Genomic DNA, 18,797 nt, shown 5'->3' with positions numbered 1-18,797 from the left:
TATCAGGGAGATACCATGATTTGTGTGTGTGAGGGTATCGACTTTATCGGCTGCAGGATGATGATACGGGTATGGTAGGGAATGATGGGTCAACACCACTTTTACAACTTGGCAGGTTGACCCAAACTACAAAACCTAATTTATGTCTAAAAAACATCTGATTGCAGAAAGAGTTGAGTGCTTCTCCGGGGAACGTAGACAACACACCGTCCAGAGTATAGCAACTATTTCAAAAAAAGGTGTTCAGTACTTTAATTTACATTTCTGTCCTCAGTGCTTCCATTCCAACAGTCACCCCAAGTATTTACAGTGCATGCAGTAAATTCCCATTTCAACTGCTTTCTTAGTTCAGACATCAAATGGCATTTCAGTGAATTCATATTAACCGTTTCCCACTCATATTAGCTCTTACACTTTAAGCCTTTAAGCCGTACTAGTCCCGTATTTGTAGCAACAACTCCAAAGTACAATGCACTCTATTTCTACAAAATGGTTATCTACGTGATCAATGAAATCGCAAACCAAAATGCAAATAGGACTTAAACGACGATCTTTTACTAAACATTGACAAAAAAAAATAGTTGCCTCTAACCTCCATGATTAAACTGGCGGTGGTTATACTGTTATTAGGATTGTCAATAAGTGAATTGAAATTAAGAAACATTATGGCATAAATGTTTTATAATAGGTTATGGTAATTAAGAGATTATTAATATTTCTTTAAATGCTTATAACTGTGATTATACAGTATTCTAAGCAGATTACGAGGTTTGTTACGCGTTATAAGCATGGGCTTTATAGAAAGTCATTTAACCTCTGTAGTAATACGATTATCGACAAGTAGCTACCAAACTTCTAAATAATTCTCCGGGTGAACTTGTTTTGTGCTTTTATTGTGAAAGGTAAGAATGAAAGGGGTGGATCCGGTCTGTGATGCCTTTATTTGATTTGAAAGAAGTGAGACATTATTTTGTCTTGGTTTGTACTTTGGAGCCTTTGTGTTATTGCACTGTATGATATGTATATGTTAATTTCACACGTGATTGGTCCACGCTTTATTCAGGGTGCAAAAGTTGGGGAAAGAAAATAACATTTTTACACCCAGTAATAATGACATTCAGTGGCAAAGTATTCATTACAAAAACACTGGTTCATAAAAATGCCTCAAAATAGAGTTTGTTATTTGAACGAATCTTAGAGGGATTCCTTGACAACTCAAGTAACTCAGTCCGTAATCTCCACATATTCTATGAAAGCCCCTGCTGGTAAGAAGTGTGTAACTCTTATACGGAGATGTGGTATGGGCTTGGATTTAGAAGAGAACTGACTGAAGGACTTGTTTTGTAGATCAGTTCTGTACAGACTTCTTAGGACTAAAGTCAACACAAGTTGAAGTTCAGTTGAAAGTAACTCAACTTTCTGAATGAAGCAGCAGTCTGCACGTTCGAGCCTTATGACATCCTTCTGATGGAGAAGGAGCATTTCTTTATGCTCCCCTTTGGTCTCCATTTAACACCACTCACCAGTTTGGGAGCTAATGTGGAACATGTGACCTGAAATCTTGAATGACCCAATGGACTTACATGGATTCTAGAGCAGATAGAGTCTAAAGAGTGACGGAGAATCTAGATGATTGTAATGGAGAAAACGATGCATACATTTTCATATAAGTAAAGAAAAAGGAAGTACAAGAGATAGTGTCTTCTAATTAATTAGTCACATACTGAATTTATTTTGTTCAGTTTAATCCAGCATGAAGCTGTCCCATGAGATTATATGCGTTTCATCTTTCAATCGTTTGCTTCTTGGAGGAAGTGATAGAAGGCAGAAAGATGTGGGGAGTGTTAGAACTGCCGATCAGACGATATGAAGAAAGAGCAACGTGTCAAACACGCTCTGTGTACCGTGCAGGTCAAAGCCCCATCTACTGGTAAAAAGAGAGGAACATCCTCTGAAAGGGAACTAAGCCTTTTTCAATTGGAGGCGGAACAGCGACAGGCAGCTGTGGCTTTCAAATCAAAAGGGAAACATCAGAAATGACAAGAAATCAGTTAAAGGGGGATTTAATATGTAAAATACACGACCAATGCCAAATGATCAGATCTTTTTTTTTTTTGAACTGTCCATTTAAAAAGAAAATCTGAACCTAATAAAAACACAAGGAGAAGATATCAGGTATATTTAAAAGTTACATTTCTCAATGCTCTCGCTCCATATAAAGCCATGGTACAAATGTTTTCTTCAAGAGTAAAAATAAAACAATTAAACACAAAGCATCCGTTTATTTACATTATTTCTGTTCACCTATAAGAAGTGAACTACTAATAGCTACAGCATTTAAATAGGACTTTAAGACTCATCTAGTGACCCCAAAAAAGATACTTATCACTTACAGGAGTGACAGATCAGAACGCAAAAACCTCATTAGGATTGCTATCATTTCAGCACAGTCAATAACACATTTGCAAACTTTTCCCTGGTGGCAATGCGGACGGACTTACCTGCGGAGTTAGAAGACAATCAACCCCAAGAACAGAGGGAGTTGAACAGTGAAGCTGGGAAGTAGTTTAAAATAGCACGTGTGTGATGCAACGGGGATCTCATTTGCTCACGTGTTTATTTATCATGTCTAGTAGTTATGACACTCAAGAGTTAAAAACTGAGATGTGTGAGCACAAACAGAACCCCAAGACATGAAGAAGACCGGACGTTAACTCTAATGTTTCCCTTCATTTGCTCTTTAATGAGACTTCTTAAAGTGACCTGTTTGTTTTCTCACATCTCAGCTTCTACCCTTATTTTGGTAGAATATATTTATAGAGCATTGAAAAAGGGGACGGACTAATAGACTGTATGTTTGTATAGAAAGAGGTTATAAAATGGAGGAATCAGGCCCGCCAGTAATCCAGCCATGTGCATCCAAGAGGCTCCACATTCAAGTAATGTGGATTGTGGTTTTCATCTAAGAAGGGTTTCCCACGTTCACATTTAAAAAGCTGTTTTCAGCTTTGATTAAATCATAACAATAAAAAAAAAGTACAATCTGTACAATTGTGTCCATCCTGTGCCGGATGCCGGTGGTGCGTTCCCAGCAGGCCTTTGTCAGAACAGGTATTTCCGACACGAGTCCGATCCACACCGGCACTCCACTCGAATCCTCTTCTTCGGCGAGCCGGCGAGCCCCGCCACACTGAAACTGGAGTCCATTTTGGTGCTTTCTGTGTCCACCGGATCAACTGGAAACAAACACAAAGGTGCTTGATGCATGAAGCCTTCACCCCGTATGGATCCATGTGTTACGGTGTAGTCAGCGGATATCCAGGCTGAGACTTCCTGTTGCATGTGCTGCTCACTGGAGGTAAAGTTAAACCTCATAAGCCCCAGAGGCCCCTTTGAGCCCCGACAACTCTGCCACACACCACCTCGTAAGCCATACTCATCACGAACAAATAGAATAATGCTGCACATCCTTCATAAACATTACAGTCTTGGCTTCAATCAAAAAAGGACCGTTTAAAAATGCTCCAATAGAAATTATTTGAAGCAAATGTGTCCAGAAATTGTGCACAATTGTGTGTCAGAAGGGATGATTGCGAGGATTTGTTTACAATGCAAAAGGTAAATGTTGGATATTGTATCTTGGATGTTAAAACTGCTCAATCAATGTCACTTACTTTGCATCTTGTAGTCAAAGGTGAGCTCCTCTCCCGCCCGAATAGACCGCGTTGAAAATAAGGCAATTCTTGGTAGCCTCTCATCAATGTTGTCAATGAACACATTAAATACCTGCAGGTTGGGGTTACACTGCAAAAACAACACAACGTGCGTCAGGGGCTTTTCACACTACGCTTGGATCTGCTCATTAATAAGCAAACCGATACCTCCAATGTGAGGAAAGGAGGAGCCGTGCACACAAGGTCAAAGCGTTTGGTCCTTTACCCACGTGCCGCTGCAGGGATCCCTCTCCAAAAGCATTCATTCACATAAAAACAAACATCTAAAAGGGTTCTACGAGTTACTCGACTTTCTCTTATTCATAAGAGGCCTTGTTTTACAGTAGACTCACGCTGTGGTTCACAAAGTGGGAGATGTTGCCTTGGTGAGCTGCATCCACTGTGTACACGTCCTCCACATAGTCCAGGTCAAATAGGTAAGTGGAGCCCTGGCGGTCGTACACATGACCCCTCCGCTCGGCCTCATCTGTTGTGATGATCTGAAGGAAACAAAGAAGGACACGGATCAGAAGCCTCACTCGCTTAAGGATGCATCACTACAGTTACTTAAAAAAAGCACAATACACACTTCAGACATTCACTGAATCACTTGTTCTGACTGGATATTGTATCTATTATTGAGATGAGTAGCTGAAGTAGAGATCTGTGTGGATTGAGATTAGTGAATCAGGTTTTTTGTGGGTTTGGCAGGTAAACGGCAGCATTCTTGCTCAGTGGCAGCTAGATAAGGCCGCCAGGACCACATGCGCCAGTCAGTCGCTGCCATGTGGATGAAGGTAATGGACTGTTGGTGAGATAAACACCTGGTTGGTTTACACCCAACCTGTCAGTCCAGCTGCTTCCATCGTGGCATCCACCTTAAGAAGCTCAGTCCACCTTAAGAGAGCCAACGGTCTTCACTTTATAGTGCGGATTTTTCTAATTTAAGACAGTTGTCCGTGACTTTGTCTAACAAGCAGAACCTTTTCAGTTTTTTTTCACCTGATGACGGTTTACTGTAACCTTTTAGGTTCAGGCTTCAGTTGCACTTCGATCCACACTGTAATGTCACTTCTGGATGCAGATCAGTTCGATGAGGACGGTGAAAAGGACAGATTGGTGACTTCTGTGGGACCACAAGCGTCTATGGTAGTGAGCAGTCCGATTTTGTGTCCGACCTGTGTCCAACTAGCATGTTTGATGTGGTAAGTATTTAGACAGAGTCAAGGATGTTAACTACAAAGTTGTATTGTATCATCAATTGAACATAATATGGTGTACACTAAACATTTGGCCCTTTAGTTCATGTTGAGATGTCTGACCCAGCATGAACAAAATACAGTTTATAAGATGACAGGAACCAGTGGTGGTGAGGTTCATATGTTAAGATCTGCTAAACATGCAGATAAAGTGATCTGTGATCCCCGGAGCAAATCTGTAATATCAATAAGTGTAATTGCCTCGCAGATGACAACGAAGCGCTGAAGTGGTCAGTGGATGTACAGCTTTATGCGCACGTGTCAGTGCGTGTTTGTGTTCGGTGATGCAGAGAGCGGAGGAAGGCCGTGTAGAGACGAGAGAATGATAAGGAAGTTCATTCGCACTCACTCAAGCGTGACGTTTCTGACGTACAAGAACCACAACAAATCGTGGGAGTTTTGGCGTCGGTAGACAAGCCAGATTAACGTTTAGAAGCACTAACAAAGTGGAACTTTCATATTATGTCCCCTCTAATAAAAGAAAATCTACCTGTTCTATGGGAAAGGGAACCTGTGCTGTGATCTGGCCTTGTGGTCTTCTGACATCAGGACAGTTAAGTCGGTTTTGTAACCCGAGTTGTTTTTCTATGATGTGTGAGCTGCATTAAGCCAAGAGGGAAAGCTGGCGGACTGGGGTCTTACCTCTCCCACGTACTCCATGATGAACGTGTTCTTCTTGATGCGCTGCAGCGTGCGGACGCCCCACCCGCGGCCGTTCTCCGTCTTAAAGATGCACAGGTCGAACTGGATGCCCTTCTGCACCACTCTGTTAGGACAGTCGGGGAAGCAGCTGCACCGGGAGTTACACTCGTATATGGGCTGTCCCGCCCGGAGCCGGACCTGCCCCCTGTCGTTGTAGGCCATGCGGTGCAGGGAGGCCCCCGGGCAGCAGCCGTTGATTGGCTCCTCCAAACAGCTCTTACACTCGCAGCCCACAGCCATCTCGTCCAACACGATGCCCTGGCCTACTTTGTAGTTGTTGATGTAGGTGAAGTTCTTTGGGGGGCCCTCAAGGTCCACTTCGTTCGTGACAAAAATGCGCCCCGGGTGGTTGCGTGTCCGATTCAAATGCGCCTCCCAGCGCTGCAGACGCTTGCGGACTTTGGCTTTTTGGACGAGGAATGAGGAGACTTCCTTGTCCAGTTTTTTAGGGATGCCACATTTTTTGTGACGCCTCAGCTTCTGATCGAGGTCCAGGTGGAACTGCTTCATCAGTTTGGGGCATTTGAGGTTCCTCTTGGGTTCCCAGGTGTTGTCAGACTCTGGGAATCCCTCCCACTTTACCAGGTAGAACTCCTCCTCCTGAAACACATCACTTCCATTAAATAAGGCAAAGGTTAAGTTCATTCACTCTTCTTAGGTATCATGCATCCTTTGCTGTGATCGCAGGCAACTCACAGCCCTAAAACAGCACATCCTGTTAAAGATATGACCAGGACGATTCAAACTATTCCTACCAAACTAATTCTTTGGCTTTCACACAGAGAATTTCAAGCGTTCCCCTCTGATGTCGATGAATACGGGACCTACTCTACCGTCCTGAAGCGTGCCCGCTAAGTCGCCGTTCCGTGCTGCAGCGGTTTTATTCCCTGAGATCAAATATCGACACGTTTTTGAAAGAAAAGGGGAGATGAGATCACTAACCCTTTATGGTTGCAGACCTGGCGTTTCTAGTTGATCTCACTGATCATCTCAACCTCCTGAACAAGAGACTACAAGGCAAAGAGACGCTGGTACCAGCAGACTGCAGTTCTATTTGCAGTCTGCAAATAGAACTGATGTAAATTCAGTGATGATTCTGTGACGAATCAGCATCATCTTCTCTCCCTACCTGACTCCTACCGGAGCTCGTTTCCTCTGATGAGACGCCACGCAAAACAAATGGTGAGTCTGTTGGGCTCAACATACATCTGTGAGCAGGCATTCTGTGTGTGAACGCTCAACAAAAGCAGAATGACCGACATCATCTCCGTGACGTCCTTCACATCTCAACCACAGAACGTACCCCTGACCAGCGCAGCATCACTGCTCCCAATGAGCGTGGCATTCTTCCCATTACAGGGGAGTTAAAAATATCCATACAGTTTTCATTTGTCGATAAGCCCAATTACGTAATAAATTCAGAGTGGCCCAGTCCTTCAAATATTGTCCTGTAAGTTTGGACACTCCTGAACTAGACTGACAATGCAAAAGCAGAACGACACAAAGAAAAAAAGAAGAAATCAGCTTTAAAAAGGAACAGCTTCCCGTTTGTCTTCTTTGTCCTGTGTGTTTGAGAGAGAGAGAGCGAACGAAAGGAAAAGGAGGACTCTTAAAATCATGCTGCTCTATAACTTTCTGACCCGCAACACATCCTGGTAAGCTCATCCAGACAACTGGTAACCAGTGAAGGGAGCGGATAAAAGTGGGTGGATTTAGGTTGAAGCCCGGTCCAGCTGCTGCAATCTGGGTGAGCTGCAGAGGTCGGGTGGCGCTGGCAGGTAGACGTACGAGGGGCGAGTTACAATGGTCCAGGTGTGAGCCGACTTGGTCCTGGACCAGGACCTGCCCTTCCTTCTGAGTGACGAGGAGACGTATTCTCCTGGAGTTGTGCAGCACGTAGATTACAGAAACGTGTTGTTGCTGTAATGTTGGCAGCGAGGGAAAGTGGACAGAGTGACACACACCTTGGCAGACAGGTTGGCGTACGGACAAAGTGTCAAAGGTAACGGTCAGGTTGACATTCCGGTGGCGGGCGGCCATCCACTGAGCGATGTCAGGCAAACGGGGAGAGATTTGTGCTGCTAAATGTACAGTTTGCCAATTACGGGTGATTGCGATTGTGTTGTCGGCAGAATAGACAAGTCATTATTTCTGTTAATAAAGAATATGACATTTTGGTTTCCCAAGCAGTTTAATGAATGGGGTTAGGAATGTGTGCACAGCACACGAAGGAGAAAACAACAGTTGCATAAATAAGGAAAAATCTCCTGGAGCAGAGAGGTCACACGCTCTCGTTTACGGTGGTTATTACTTTAACACCGCACAGTGTATCCCGCGTAAAAAGCAGTTGCTGCACGATGGGACACTTGTTATAAAGCAGAAGCCAGAGGCGCGTCTGCACCTGGACAGGTGAGGCGAGGCAGCACGTCCCTGCTTTCACAGTTTACCTTCGTCCTCTTGTAGTCGCACAGGAACTCCACGTCGAATTCGTTGCCGTTGGCTCTCTTCACGCCGAGTTGTTGACAGTAGAGGCGCTCTGTGCGGCACAGGGCCTCCAGCTGATCCCAGGACATCTTCCAGGGAACGCTGCAATCTGACAGATCAACTCCGGTTAGCTACGCGGGAAACGCACCAGGGCGGTTTAACGTGGCTATTTACACTTCTCATTCCGACAACACAGCACACAGCCACGAGCGTCTCACCCCGATTGAATCCCATAACTTTTTAGTTTTAGAACCGTTCGAGGGTGATATCGACTTAACGGTCACATCCATTCACCTCACGGCAACGTCAGACGTTGATTACGGCGTCAAGTATCTACAAGTATCATCCAAACACTTCTACGTGGCGCGATGCAAGAGCAAAACGAACTATTGAAGTGATTAAGTAACGTTATTATTTCCAAAGCTATATTCAGAGTTCATGTGAATTCACAAGCGTACAAAGCCCCCACAGTTAAACTGCATGAACTTCGTTAATGCAGTCCAGGGTAAAAAGACGTGCCTACTTGGGGTTTACGCTCATACATGACTGAAAAACAAAAGTAGTAGTAATAAGTAGTAGTGGTAGTAAAAAGTAGTATACCGGAATATGAAAAAAACAATATGTATTAGTTCTCATGAGTTACCTTTCAAATTTTCCACCATGTTTTCCACCCAGCCGCCAAAATAAAAAATAAAAAAACCTCGGTGGGGGATCCAGCCACGTGGTGTACTGTAGCGGCTGCTGATTGGAGGAGCATCCAATCCCAGCCCTCTCATTGGTCACTTTCGTAGGAGGGCCGGAAAAAGAGAGCTCTTTCGGCGCTAACGTTAGTGCAATTCACAAAGAAATGACAACGTACTGCCTGCGGTTTTTTGTTGATAAGCTGCATATTATAAACACAGCTAAACAGCATAGTTAGCAGAACTAGCAGAATCACGGCCTCGTTCAAACCCTGCATCCGGTTCAACGAGTTCCCTTTAAATGCCACAATTGCGTCACTGAATAAAAACGTAGGTTTCGAACTACACCCACGCTGAGCCCGTTTCCCCTGAAGACGCTGGTTCATGTCGCAAACCAGTGAGTCCGTAAACTATCGAGACATTTCAAAAGTTATATGGCCACAGTGAAATGTATACATGTAATGTGACGTTATGCCATTTGTATTATTCCCTTACACAATGATGCAAATACCTGCTGGGAAAAAACAACATGTGACACTTTATACAGCTACGAAAACGTCTCACCCTAAACTGCATTTAACGTTACATTTGAACGTAGAGTACTTTTCTAGTTCAGTAGGGTCCAGCTGGCCCCTCAGCAGCACCTCACACTGCACAGACCTCCTGCAAGGGTCACATGACTCATTACTTTACTCTGGGCCTGTTCCCGGCCTGGCCAAGTTACCGCAGCACAACATTTTTCTTGACCACAAAGTGACGGTTCTAACGTCCCGTCTCAGTGTCCCCAACCCTGACACCTGGTTCAGTGGAGTGCAGCGGGCTCACGCTGAACAGCTCATCATTCTAAAAGATTCCTGTTGACGAAGTGTTCAATTTATCCTGTGGATCAGTGGGAGATGAGGTCTATATGATCAAGACCTCGCTGTGTCAGTATCTGAATGAAATCCTCTTTGTGGAACAGAGCTTTAAACTCAGGTTTCCTAGAAGTATTGACAGGTAGGTTGATAGCGCTGCAATCTGCCCCCTCACCACTGGATGCTACCAGACCCCACACACTAGTATTCCAACTGTATATGCAGCAGTAGTAGTAGTAGTAGTATGTAGCACTGGCCCATGGTATGTGCTGCAGAAATACAATGACTTAACTTTATTAAGTGTACTTGAGGTAGGTGATTATAATTGATAGAAAAGATAGAATACTCAGAGCTCACGTTTACATCCTTGCTGGCCCAGTTTGTAACTACACTGTTTGGTTACATTTACAGAAACACACAAAAAATAGCAGCAGAACAAACAGATTCTGTTGTAACAGATCAAGAATGACAGTTATGGACCCTTTAAAAATCAACACGGATACTAAACAGCTCTGTTGGCAGCTCGCATGGTGTCCCTTTGTCCTTCTTTCAGTCACACAGTATTTTTTTCTGCAGGTCTTTGATGTACATGAAGGTATGTGCTACGTTCTCACTTTGGATCCAGGTCTGAAGATGTCGCTTAAGTAACTTCATCTTCACAGCCACAGCAGGATACATGCGTGTAAAACACCCCAGTACAGACGCCGTCCCCCACCCGTCCCACAGCCCTTCCCACTTCAGCAGGTCCTCGTCCCGCCAGACAACATCCCCCTGGCACCCATTGAATTAGGAAGTACTTGGTGTCAGTCAGCCTTTCATTCTGCTCCAACAACGTCACTGGATTAAACGGTAGAAGAGCCAGCAGGCGAACACAACCCAGTGGCTGGCCCAGTTCAGTTCGGACCACCTCTGGATGGTGTGGATGGCCGCGTAACCCTGCAAAACAAGTGATGGACAAGCACAGGTTGATGGAAAATGGAAACCATTATACCTTCTCAGTCTTCTGTGCCAGTCTGTGGAATAGTGAGACTTAAAATCAAACTCTTGTGCGTATTGTGAATTCTTTGATAGTTAACATCATTTTTTCCTGGGAGTCAGTCAAGTTGCTCTCACCTCCTCTACTTCCTGTTCATCAACTCCAGGATCGAACATGGAGCCAAGGTAGGTGAGGTGGAAGATGGCCAGTAAGCTGAAGACCAGGTTCAGCAACATCACCCAATACTCCTACAGAGCAGAAGAAGAAGAATTAACTGAGAAACACTCACAAGCACTTCTTCATAGAGACTCATTATTTTAAACCCCACTGCAGAGGAACTGGACAGGTTTGCTGACTTTCAGTGGTTTAACCTTTGACCTTGCTCCTGTGATGCAGCGCGTCAAGCGTTCGACACGAAGAACTGCTACAACAGCATCAAACTCACAAACCTTAAGCAAACAGAAAACTCGTGCCATGACTTTGGATTTACCTCGTGTTAACTGTGCTGGATGCCGAGCCGTCAGCTCTGACAGATGGCCACAGTTACCATTGATCGAGTCTTTTTTCCTTATAGGGGTGCAGACTTTAAGACTCCCTCCACAAAATACTGTATGTCTGAGAGAAACTTTGTATCCATGTAGATATCCATAAAGGTGTGGATCCATATGGAAAGAAGTTTCACCTCACGCTTCCCTACAGTGGCATGTAAAGTTTAAATACAAAGATAGCCCGTCAGTAGGTATGCTTCTAGCAGAGCTGCATGGAGCTGAAGCTGTACCTTCTTGTGCTGATGGCTGCAATCAGCGGGGCAGGGCCTGGACAGGACACAGGCGCTGAAGATGGACGCAAGCTTCTTTCTCAGGACTGAGGATGAGAAAGAAATCAACCATGACCATTCGGGTGTCAGATACATACTGATTAATTTACGACCTTTCGTGGTTCAGCTTCCATTGTGAATACAAGCCCATGTGTTCTTCATACCATGTTCAACATATGTGATGAAGCCCAAAGAGAGCAGGACAGCTCCAAGGTGAAAGCTTAGACCCTGAAGAAAACAAACACGAGATTAAGTTAAAGCAGTGACAGTAAATCCTTCAATATCGAAAGAAGCAGTTTTCATATGCCCTACTGGGTCCAGTGATCACAGACAAGTACAGATGGTCTACGTGTGTGTTAGGAAACAGCAGTCTCTCACATGTCATGCGCCTCATGTGTTCCCATACTCAAATGAAAGCAGATGAGTTTCAAACGAATAAATTGCATCGTAGAAGGAGAGAAGTGTGCAGCGTTACTAACATGCAGCAGGGCGCTGGTTGTGTACGTCACCAGGATGGCTGGAAACGTCCCCAGTTTCATGGCGTTTTTAAAGGCATCTGATGAACATGAAACAGAACACAGTAAACACGACATGATACCTACATGCAGAACACGTTGTAAAGGATATTCAGTCCACTGTCATGACAAACAAAAAAAGAAAATAGACACTGAACATTTCATTTTGTCCAGCAAGAGCGAATATTTGGTACTATTCAGAAAAAAACTAGACAAAGAGAAGATTCCGCTCACAGTTACCAAACAGTCATGAAAAACATGAAGAATGAAATCAATGAATGGAGATGTTTCACAATGAAACTGAATATTTGAGAGGTGTAAGGTCACAAGTCAATTTAAGTCAAATCCTTTGCATTTGATTGGAACACTAAAAAGGGGGGCGGGCGTCTAGGTCAGTGGTTCTCAACCGAACCCACCATCACAACTTAATGACAACCCAAATCAAGGAATGTGTATTTAATCTAAAGATGGTGCAGTATGATCATACAAGCAAACACAAGAAAACAATATGAATCTAAACCAAAACAACGATGCTAGAGAAAGAAATATTCTATTTTACGTTGGATTAGCTGTATTTTAAAGCCACCCACCACTGGTCTAGAGCAGGAGTCGACCACCCCGGCCTGTGGGCATTTGGTACCGGGCCGCAATTTTTTTGTCATTTGACTTTTATTCTGAAAATTGTCTGTATTCTCTCAAAATTACGTGCACTCCCTCTTGACTTATTTCCCAAGCATTTTGGTATCACCTTATACAATTGGCCGATACTCGCTGCGGCCGGCAGAGAGCGCTAATCCAGTTCATCCGCATGTTGTGCGACATTTCTCTTGGAAGAATCAGACGTCAAGCCCAACTGATATCCAAACACACATGTTGTCTTGTCTCCATATTGCTCCGTTAGCTACCAGGGTCAACAAACACACACACTGACCGCTGAGTCTAGCCACTCATCTCTGATTGGATAAATCTCTGTAAATACGCCTCAGTGATGGATGAGTCTTTTTTTAAAGAGTCTCACAGAACAGAGAAATTCATACTTACATGTTTTCAGCCATCGGGACATGGGAATGTTCCAGGACGTCACCACCAGCACCATGGAGCGAGGCATTTCCACACTGAGGGGCTTCACCACGCTCATATCCCTGCAATATAATACATGGATACATTGTATGGGGGAATATGGTGTAGACATGTTGCGTGTCCTAGATTAGTCAAGAGAAGCACATTTCTATTTTCTATTTCTTCTTTTCTATTTCTATGAAAACAGAATCTAAAGCAGCATGCAGATGCTGTGCCGTCATTGTTATTTCAGTGGGTTGATGATACGCTGATTAAGATGGATGATGAGTGAACAATACTTCAGAGATCGGATGAGGTGTTTGTGGCAATGCAGTAAGCTTCGGCTTAACCGGCCAGGCACATTTTGTAGTACGCCTCCCCCCCCCCAGCTCAGACTCAGCTCAACTTACCATCTGATGTTGTCCTTTTCTGCAGTGAAGCCTGCACCAGCCAGCATGCTGGTACCTTCGCTGAGGTGACCCACAAAGTAGTTACTGAAGTGGAAGGACACTGCATTCTCATAAGCATGCAGCCACCTGTGCAGCACAACACACAAGACAAGAATTTTACATTAGACATCACTACGAGTTAGGCACGTTAACGGGGGTCCCTCACCCAAAAATCAAATATACATATTTGCTTCTTACAGTGGTTCCCAAAATTTCTGTCGGGGCCCCCCTCTGAGGACATTGTAAGACCTCTCTCCCTCTTTCCATCGCCCCCTTTCTCGCCCTCTCTCTGCCTCTTTGCCACGCTCATCCACTTGTGACCTGAGCGACCCCCAGTTTGGGAACTACTGCCTTAAAACGAAATACAAATAAACAGTGTCTAAAATACGCCTTACGTAGTTACGTTAATTAATTATTTATTTAGATATTATCATGGACTGCCTCTTTTCACCTACGTAATATTGTAAAAAATCAGGCACATCCTGTCTAAAAGTGATGCAGAGAAATTAGTTAATGCAGTAGTTCCTTCTAGACTAGAATACAGCAATTCTTTATTATCAGGCTGCTCTCTTAAGCCTCTCCAGTTGATCCAGAATGCTGCAGCACGAGTATTAACAAGAAATAAGAAAAGGGCCCATATTACTCCTGTATTCACTTCTCTGCACTGGCTCCCTGTTAACTCAAGAATAGAATTCAAGGTACTTCTCCTCACCTACAAGGCGCTATAATCAAAAAGGGATCTGAATCTGTTGAATCTGATTAATGATCACCTTATTAGCGATCAAAGTTAAAAAACTACATTTGTTCCCTTTTGTCTCTTCTGCTGATCCGATTTTGGACACTGATCCCCAATACAATCTGAACTTTGACGTTCAAAATCCGTTGCACCTCAAGTACAGATACAGCAGAGCCATGTCTGAAGAAGCTTGATGTGCATAATTTAAGTTCCAAACTTAGGCCACAAGTTGAAAACATCTCCATCCACTAATGAAGACAAAGATGCCGCAAAATGTATTAAATGGAGTTCATGTTGTCAATGAACCCGAGAGTGGATTACTGTAGCATCATACTGATATTAGAATCAAACAGATGACCGCGTGCTTTCTAGCAACATGACAAATAAGAAATTCTTATAGTCACGGCAGTAGGCTTTTGGGAGTCAGTGGGCAAAAAGGGAAGTTCTAGCCCTGAGAAGAAGCCTTACCTTTCTCAAAATGTATCTTGGAAGCAGGGAAAGAAAGACAAAGAGTATGTATTGAACAGCTGTGTTGTTGGAAAACATCCTCAGCTGAAGGAGGAAACCCATTTCAATGAAGATAGGCCTTACTTCTGTGTGACTGTGTTTCCGTGGATGGGGATTAACAAAGGGAAGAGGTAAGGAGCGATGCAGGTGGAGACCAGCAGACACATCTGACTCTTCAGCAGGCTGAAGGAGGAGCTACGCAGCCACGACCAGCTCTGAGGAACAAACCGCCTCATCACCACCACATTTACGATACGTGAACAAGAGCAACCCCAGTGAAGCTGGAAACATGAACTACTCACCAGCTTTGTGCCCTCAACAGCGTTACTATACGTGGAGAAGCTGATCCAAGGGCCGAAGACTACAGTGCCAACAAAGAGGACATAACCCAGGTACTCAGCTGGGGAGGGCAGCCGGCCCACTGCTCCTCTGTCCAGGTCAAAGGCCAGAGAGATGGCCTTCATGGCCACCACCATCTGAGAGCCTGACACACACACACACACACACACAGAATCCTGATGAATATTTATGTTGGAGACAAAAGTTTAGTGATCCAGTTTTCTTGTTTTTGGATCTCAAGCAGTGTTGTCATAGTACAGCAAAAGCAGAGCGTTCATCATTCACCATTTTGTTACATGATTTAGCGATAGATGGTGACGTCCAGGTTAATATTTTTGAGATCATTACTTTAAAAAGGGGCCCTTTGCTCGTCATGGTTTGGTTGGCTCAGGCTGTTGTAAATTGGGTTGCTACTGTGGAAGAAACATTTTAAAATCCAAGAATAATGACCTTGTTTTTTTTAAATGGCGAAGAAACCTGTCAAATAACCTTTCTTAAATATATTGCTGTGGACAATGTCTATTATATTCTTTCCAAGAACTGAACTGCTTCAGACAATAAACTTCTTTTTCACCAACAAAGTAGTAGCTCCTAGAATACTGCATTATTTACGGTAAGTAATAATAATAGTAAAACATTTCATTCACGCTACTCTCAAACTAAAGGATGGAACACTTACCTCTTATTTTATGCCAGGTCACCATATCAATCAAATGTAACTCTCTGAAATGAAGAGAAAGAAAACTCATTTTCCACAAACGTGTCGATTGGCAGGACAACACACACACAAAACCACTGAGTAACTACAAAAAGGGACGATGACGTTGCGGATTCCATTACAAAGTTCAAACAGAAGCAATGATGCAGACCAAAGACAGTTTATGACAGCTGCAGTTTGCAACACTACATCAGAGCTGCACAATGTTTTGACAATGCATGTAGTCACCACAATGGAGGTTCTTTACAGTGTTTTCTCACCCAACAAGAAGGTAGAGGAGGATGACAACTGAGAGGAAGAGGCCTCTGCTGGAGGAGTGTTGGCTGAGAAGCAACACAAGGTAACAGAGCGCACAGAGCAACAGCACCCACAGCATGTGCAGCTCAAAGAACAGGAAGAGGCAATAGATCCCAGACAAAGCCGACACGCTGTGCTTCAGAGTGGACACAACTCCTAAGGAACAGCAGCAGGAAGACATTCGGGAATTACCATCAAATCCAACATTCTTGTTTTCTTAACGATCAAATGGGCAGAATTTGTGTTGAAGTCTAGCAACTTCCAGGTGCAATAAACAAGTGTGACATGGTAAATCTACCGATTATGAATGAAAAGAAAAATATCACAGTACAATTTTGGATTGCCTGATAGGATAGCAGAAGGTCATCCAGGAGCATTATCTCATTGGGTCAATACTGATCATGTCAAAGCGTGCAGCTATGGGTGTGAATGGGATGCTCCTATGAAGGCTCACCCAGTCTGAAGCAGAGTCTGCAGATCAGGCAGAGCAGCAGCAGCCTCCAGACCTGCTGGAATCCCTGCTGGACTGTGCTGACACCACAGCTCTCCGCCAGCTGCTGCAACACCAGCAGCCTGCTGGACATGTCCATCCTGCAGCCCAACACGTACACAAACAACTGCCATCATCTGGTAAACAGCACGTATTACAACCTCCATCAGGTGGACTAACGTTGGGTTGGTTAAACACTAAAGCTCCACGGAGGGAGGACCTCGTTAGTTTATGCCATTATTAACAAGTCTCCTCCACGTAGCCCGGCTGTGCAGTCAAACTGCGCCACCTTTGTCCTGTAAAACGTCACCTTGTCCAGCGACACTAACGTTAGCTTCGTATGCTAGCTTCGCAAGCTAACGTTACTTCGCCGGGTAAAGTAACGCCTCGTAAGCTAACGTTGGCTATAACTCGTCTAACGTTAACTTTGTAAACGCAAGAACACAAGTTAACTTACACCACAGGAGCCAGATGCGTTCAGGAAGGAGGATGCTAACGTTTCTGTTCCCTGGTTGACTGATTGGTGGTTACGTTAACTTTAGATCGATAGTTCTGCTAAATAAATCAGCGCATTTCAGTATAATGCGGCTGGGCTGGAAAAAATTCCTCTTAGCCGAGGCTTCTTCTTCTTTCTTTTTGGGAAGCAACTTTCTGGTGCGCATTACCGCCACCGTCTGAAAGGAGTGTGGACAGAGATGATTGAAGTAGTTGTGGGTAGTAAGTAAGCCAGGTGTACGGCAGGACCACTGCAGGGACGACCACCATCAGGTAGAAGCACCATCAGATAGAACCACCATCCACAGAAGCCTGTGGGAAGGTAAACGACAAAGAATAAAACAGGTAATGATGAGAGTAATAGTAAATGTGATTAATATTTAAAATAATAATGATGATATCCGCAGCAGGTGTCAGCAGGGTCATGGCAGGAGGCAGGAACAGGGTTCAGATAGAACCATGATCCATGGAAACCTGTGAGGCAAGGAAGCACAAATACTCGGTGTAAGAAACAAAGTTCGCGATGCGCATTCATGTGAAATGGGAATATCAATAGTATTAGCAGCGGTACGTGTCCGCGGGCCAGGCATCAGTCAGGACGAGGGTCCAAACGGAACTACAATCTACGGAGACCTGCGAGGCGAGAAAGCACAAAAAACTCCGGGGAAGAAACTGAATTACTGATGTGCATTAATAAAACGTGGATTATTATAGAAGGAGAGAGTGAGAGTGAGAGAGGAGCGCGGTGTGTCCTAAGAAATCCCGTGATGAGTAACAAGATGCTCTTGCATTACGAAGAGCCTTCTTATATGTTTTAAGGCTGTCTTGCCAAAATAGCCTAGATCCTTCTGATTTGGTGGGACGCCATAACCGTTCAAGTTATCTTGAGACAGGACACTGAACTTAGAGCACAAGGAATGACTTCTTTTAAATGAGGCTACAGTGGTATCCGATAAGCATCGACTGTAGAAACCAGGTTCGTGCAGTAGATTTTTGTTAAATTGTACATTAGTTAGACAAAGCGAAGATAGCCTTCTGTGTTAATTTATGAAGAGGTAAAACGGCCCAGTGGGCGACAGCGTTGTGGACTAGCCACTCTGCAGTTTTGAGTTCCCTATTTTTTTCAACGGAGCTACGTAAAGTTTTCGATCATCCCGTTAAAGGGCAAGAGGCCATGAGTTGGCTATTTTCGTTAAGACGAGGGTCAGTAGCAGACTTTTCCATTGAATTCCGGATTTTGGCTGCAGAATGTGGATGGGATGAGCCAGCACTAATGACCTTGTTCGCCAGGAATCTGTCTGAGGAACTAAAGGACGAGCTGGCCTCTCGAGACGTCTCTACCTCTCTCGAGCAATTGATTGCTTTAGCTATCAGGATAGACAATCGTCTCCAGGAACGGAGGAGAGAACGAGCCGACCGGACCCGTAACACAGTTTCATCTGCAGGCCTCAGGTTTAGCGTCCCGGCGCCCACCAGCGTCCCCGCCTCCCCATCTTGGAGTCCTGTCAGGCCATCTGCCCTCCCACCTCCCTCTGAAGAACCCATACAGCTAGGTCGAGCTCGCCTAACCCCCTCAGAATGCCAGCAACGGAGGCAACTAAGACTCTGCCTATACTGTGGACTCGCGGGCCATTATGCTGCCCCCTCCCAGGCCCCACCAAAAGATCTAGCTCATCAGTGACGGAGAGCACCACCTCGTCGTCTCGC

The 18,797-nt window shown here is 44.4% G+C and overlaps 2 protein-coding genes across 2 annotated transcripts; both read right to left on the bottom strand.

The window, feature by feature from the left end:
* Positions 1-2,047: 2,047 nt before the first annotated feature.
* On the bottom strand, positions 2,048-9,492 carry LOC120829224 (histone-lysine N-methyltransferase SUV39H1). Its single transcript, XM_040193187.2, has 6 exons — positions 8,802-9,492; positions 8,122-8,267; positions 5,615-6,274; positions 4,067-4,213; positions 3,675-3,804; positions 2,048-3,236 (listed from the first exon to the last, which is right to left on the bottom strand). Exons 1-6 carry the CDS (start codon positions 8,932-8,934, stop codon positions 3,103-3,105), a joined length of 1,350 nt encoding a protein of 449 aa, XP_040049121.1. The 5' UTR covers positions 8,935-9,492; the 3' UTR covers positions 2,048-3,102.
* Positions 9,493-9,970: 478 nt separating this feature from the next.
* Positions 9,971-17,573, bottom strand: LOC120829223 (protein-serine O-palmitoleoyltransferase porcupine). The gene is made up of 13 exons (XM_040193186.2): positions 17,053-17,573; positions 16,560-16,696; positions 16,069-16,261; positions 15,770-15,813; positions 15,054-15,235; positions 14,836-14,966; positions 13,470-13,595; positions 13,042-13,142; positions 11,965-12,041; positions 11,650-11,713; positions 11,447-11,532; positions 10,806-10,916; positions 9,971-10,628 (listed from the first exon to the last, which is right to left on the bottom strand). The coding sequence occupies exons 2-13, from the start codon at positions 16,693-16,695 to the stop codon at positions 10,527-10,529; spliced, it is 1,353 nt and encodes a 450-aa protein (XP_040049120.1). The 5' UTR covers position 16,696; positions 17,053-17,573; the 3' UTR covers positions 9,971-10,526.
* Positions 17,574-18,797: the final 1,224 nt, after the last annotated feature.

Source organism: Gasterosteus aculeatus, chromosome 2 (genome assembly GCF_964276395.1).
Source record: "Gasterosteus aculeatus chromosome 2, fGasAcu3.hap1.1, whole genome shotgun sequence".
In the NCBI taxonomy this organism is placed as follows: domain Eukaryota; kingdom Metazoa; phylum Chordata; class Actinopteri; order Perciformes; family Gasterosteidae; genus Gasterosteus; species Gasterosteus aculeatus.
The sequence above is the reverse complement of the archived record's forward strand: the minus strand, read 5'-3'. Positions and strand labels throughout refer to the sequence as shown.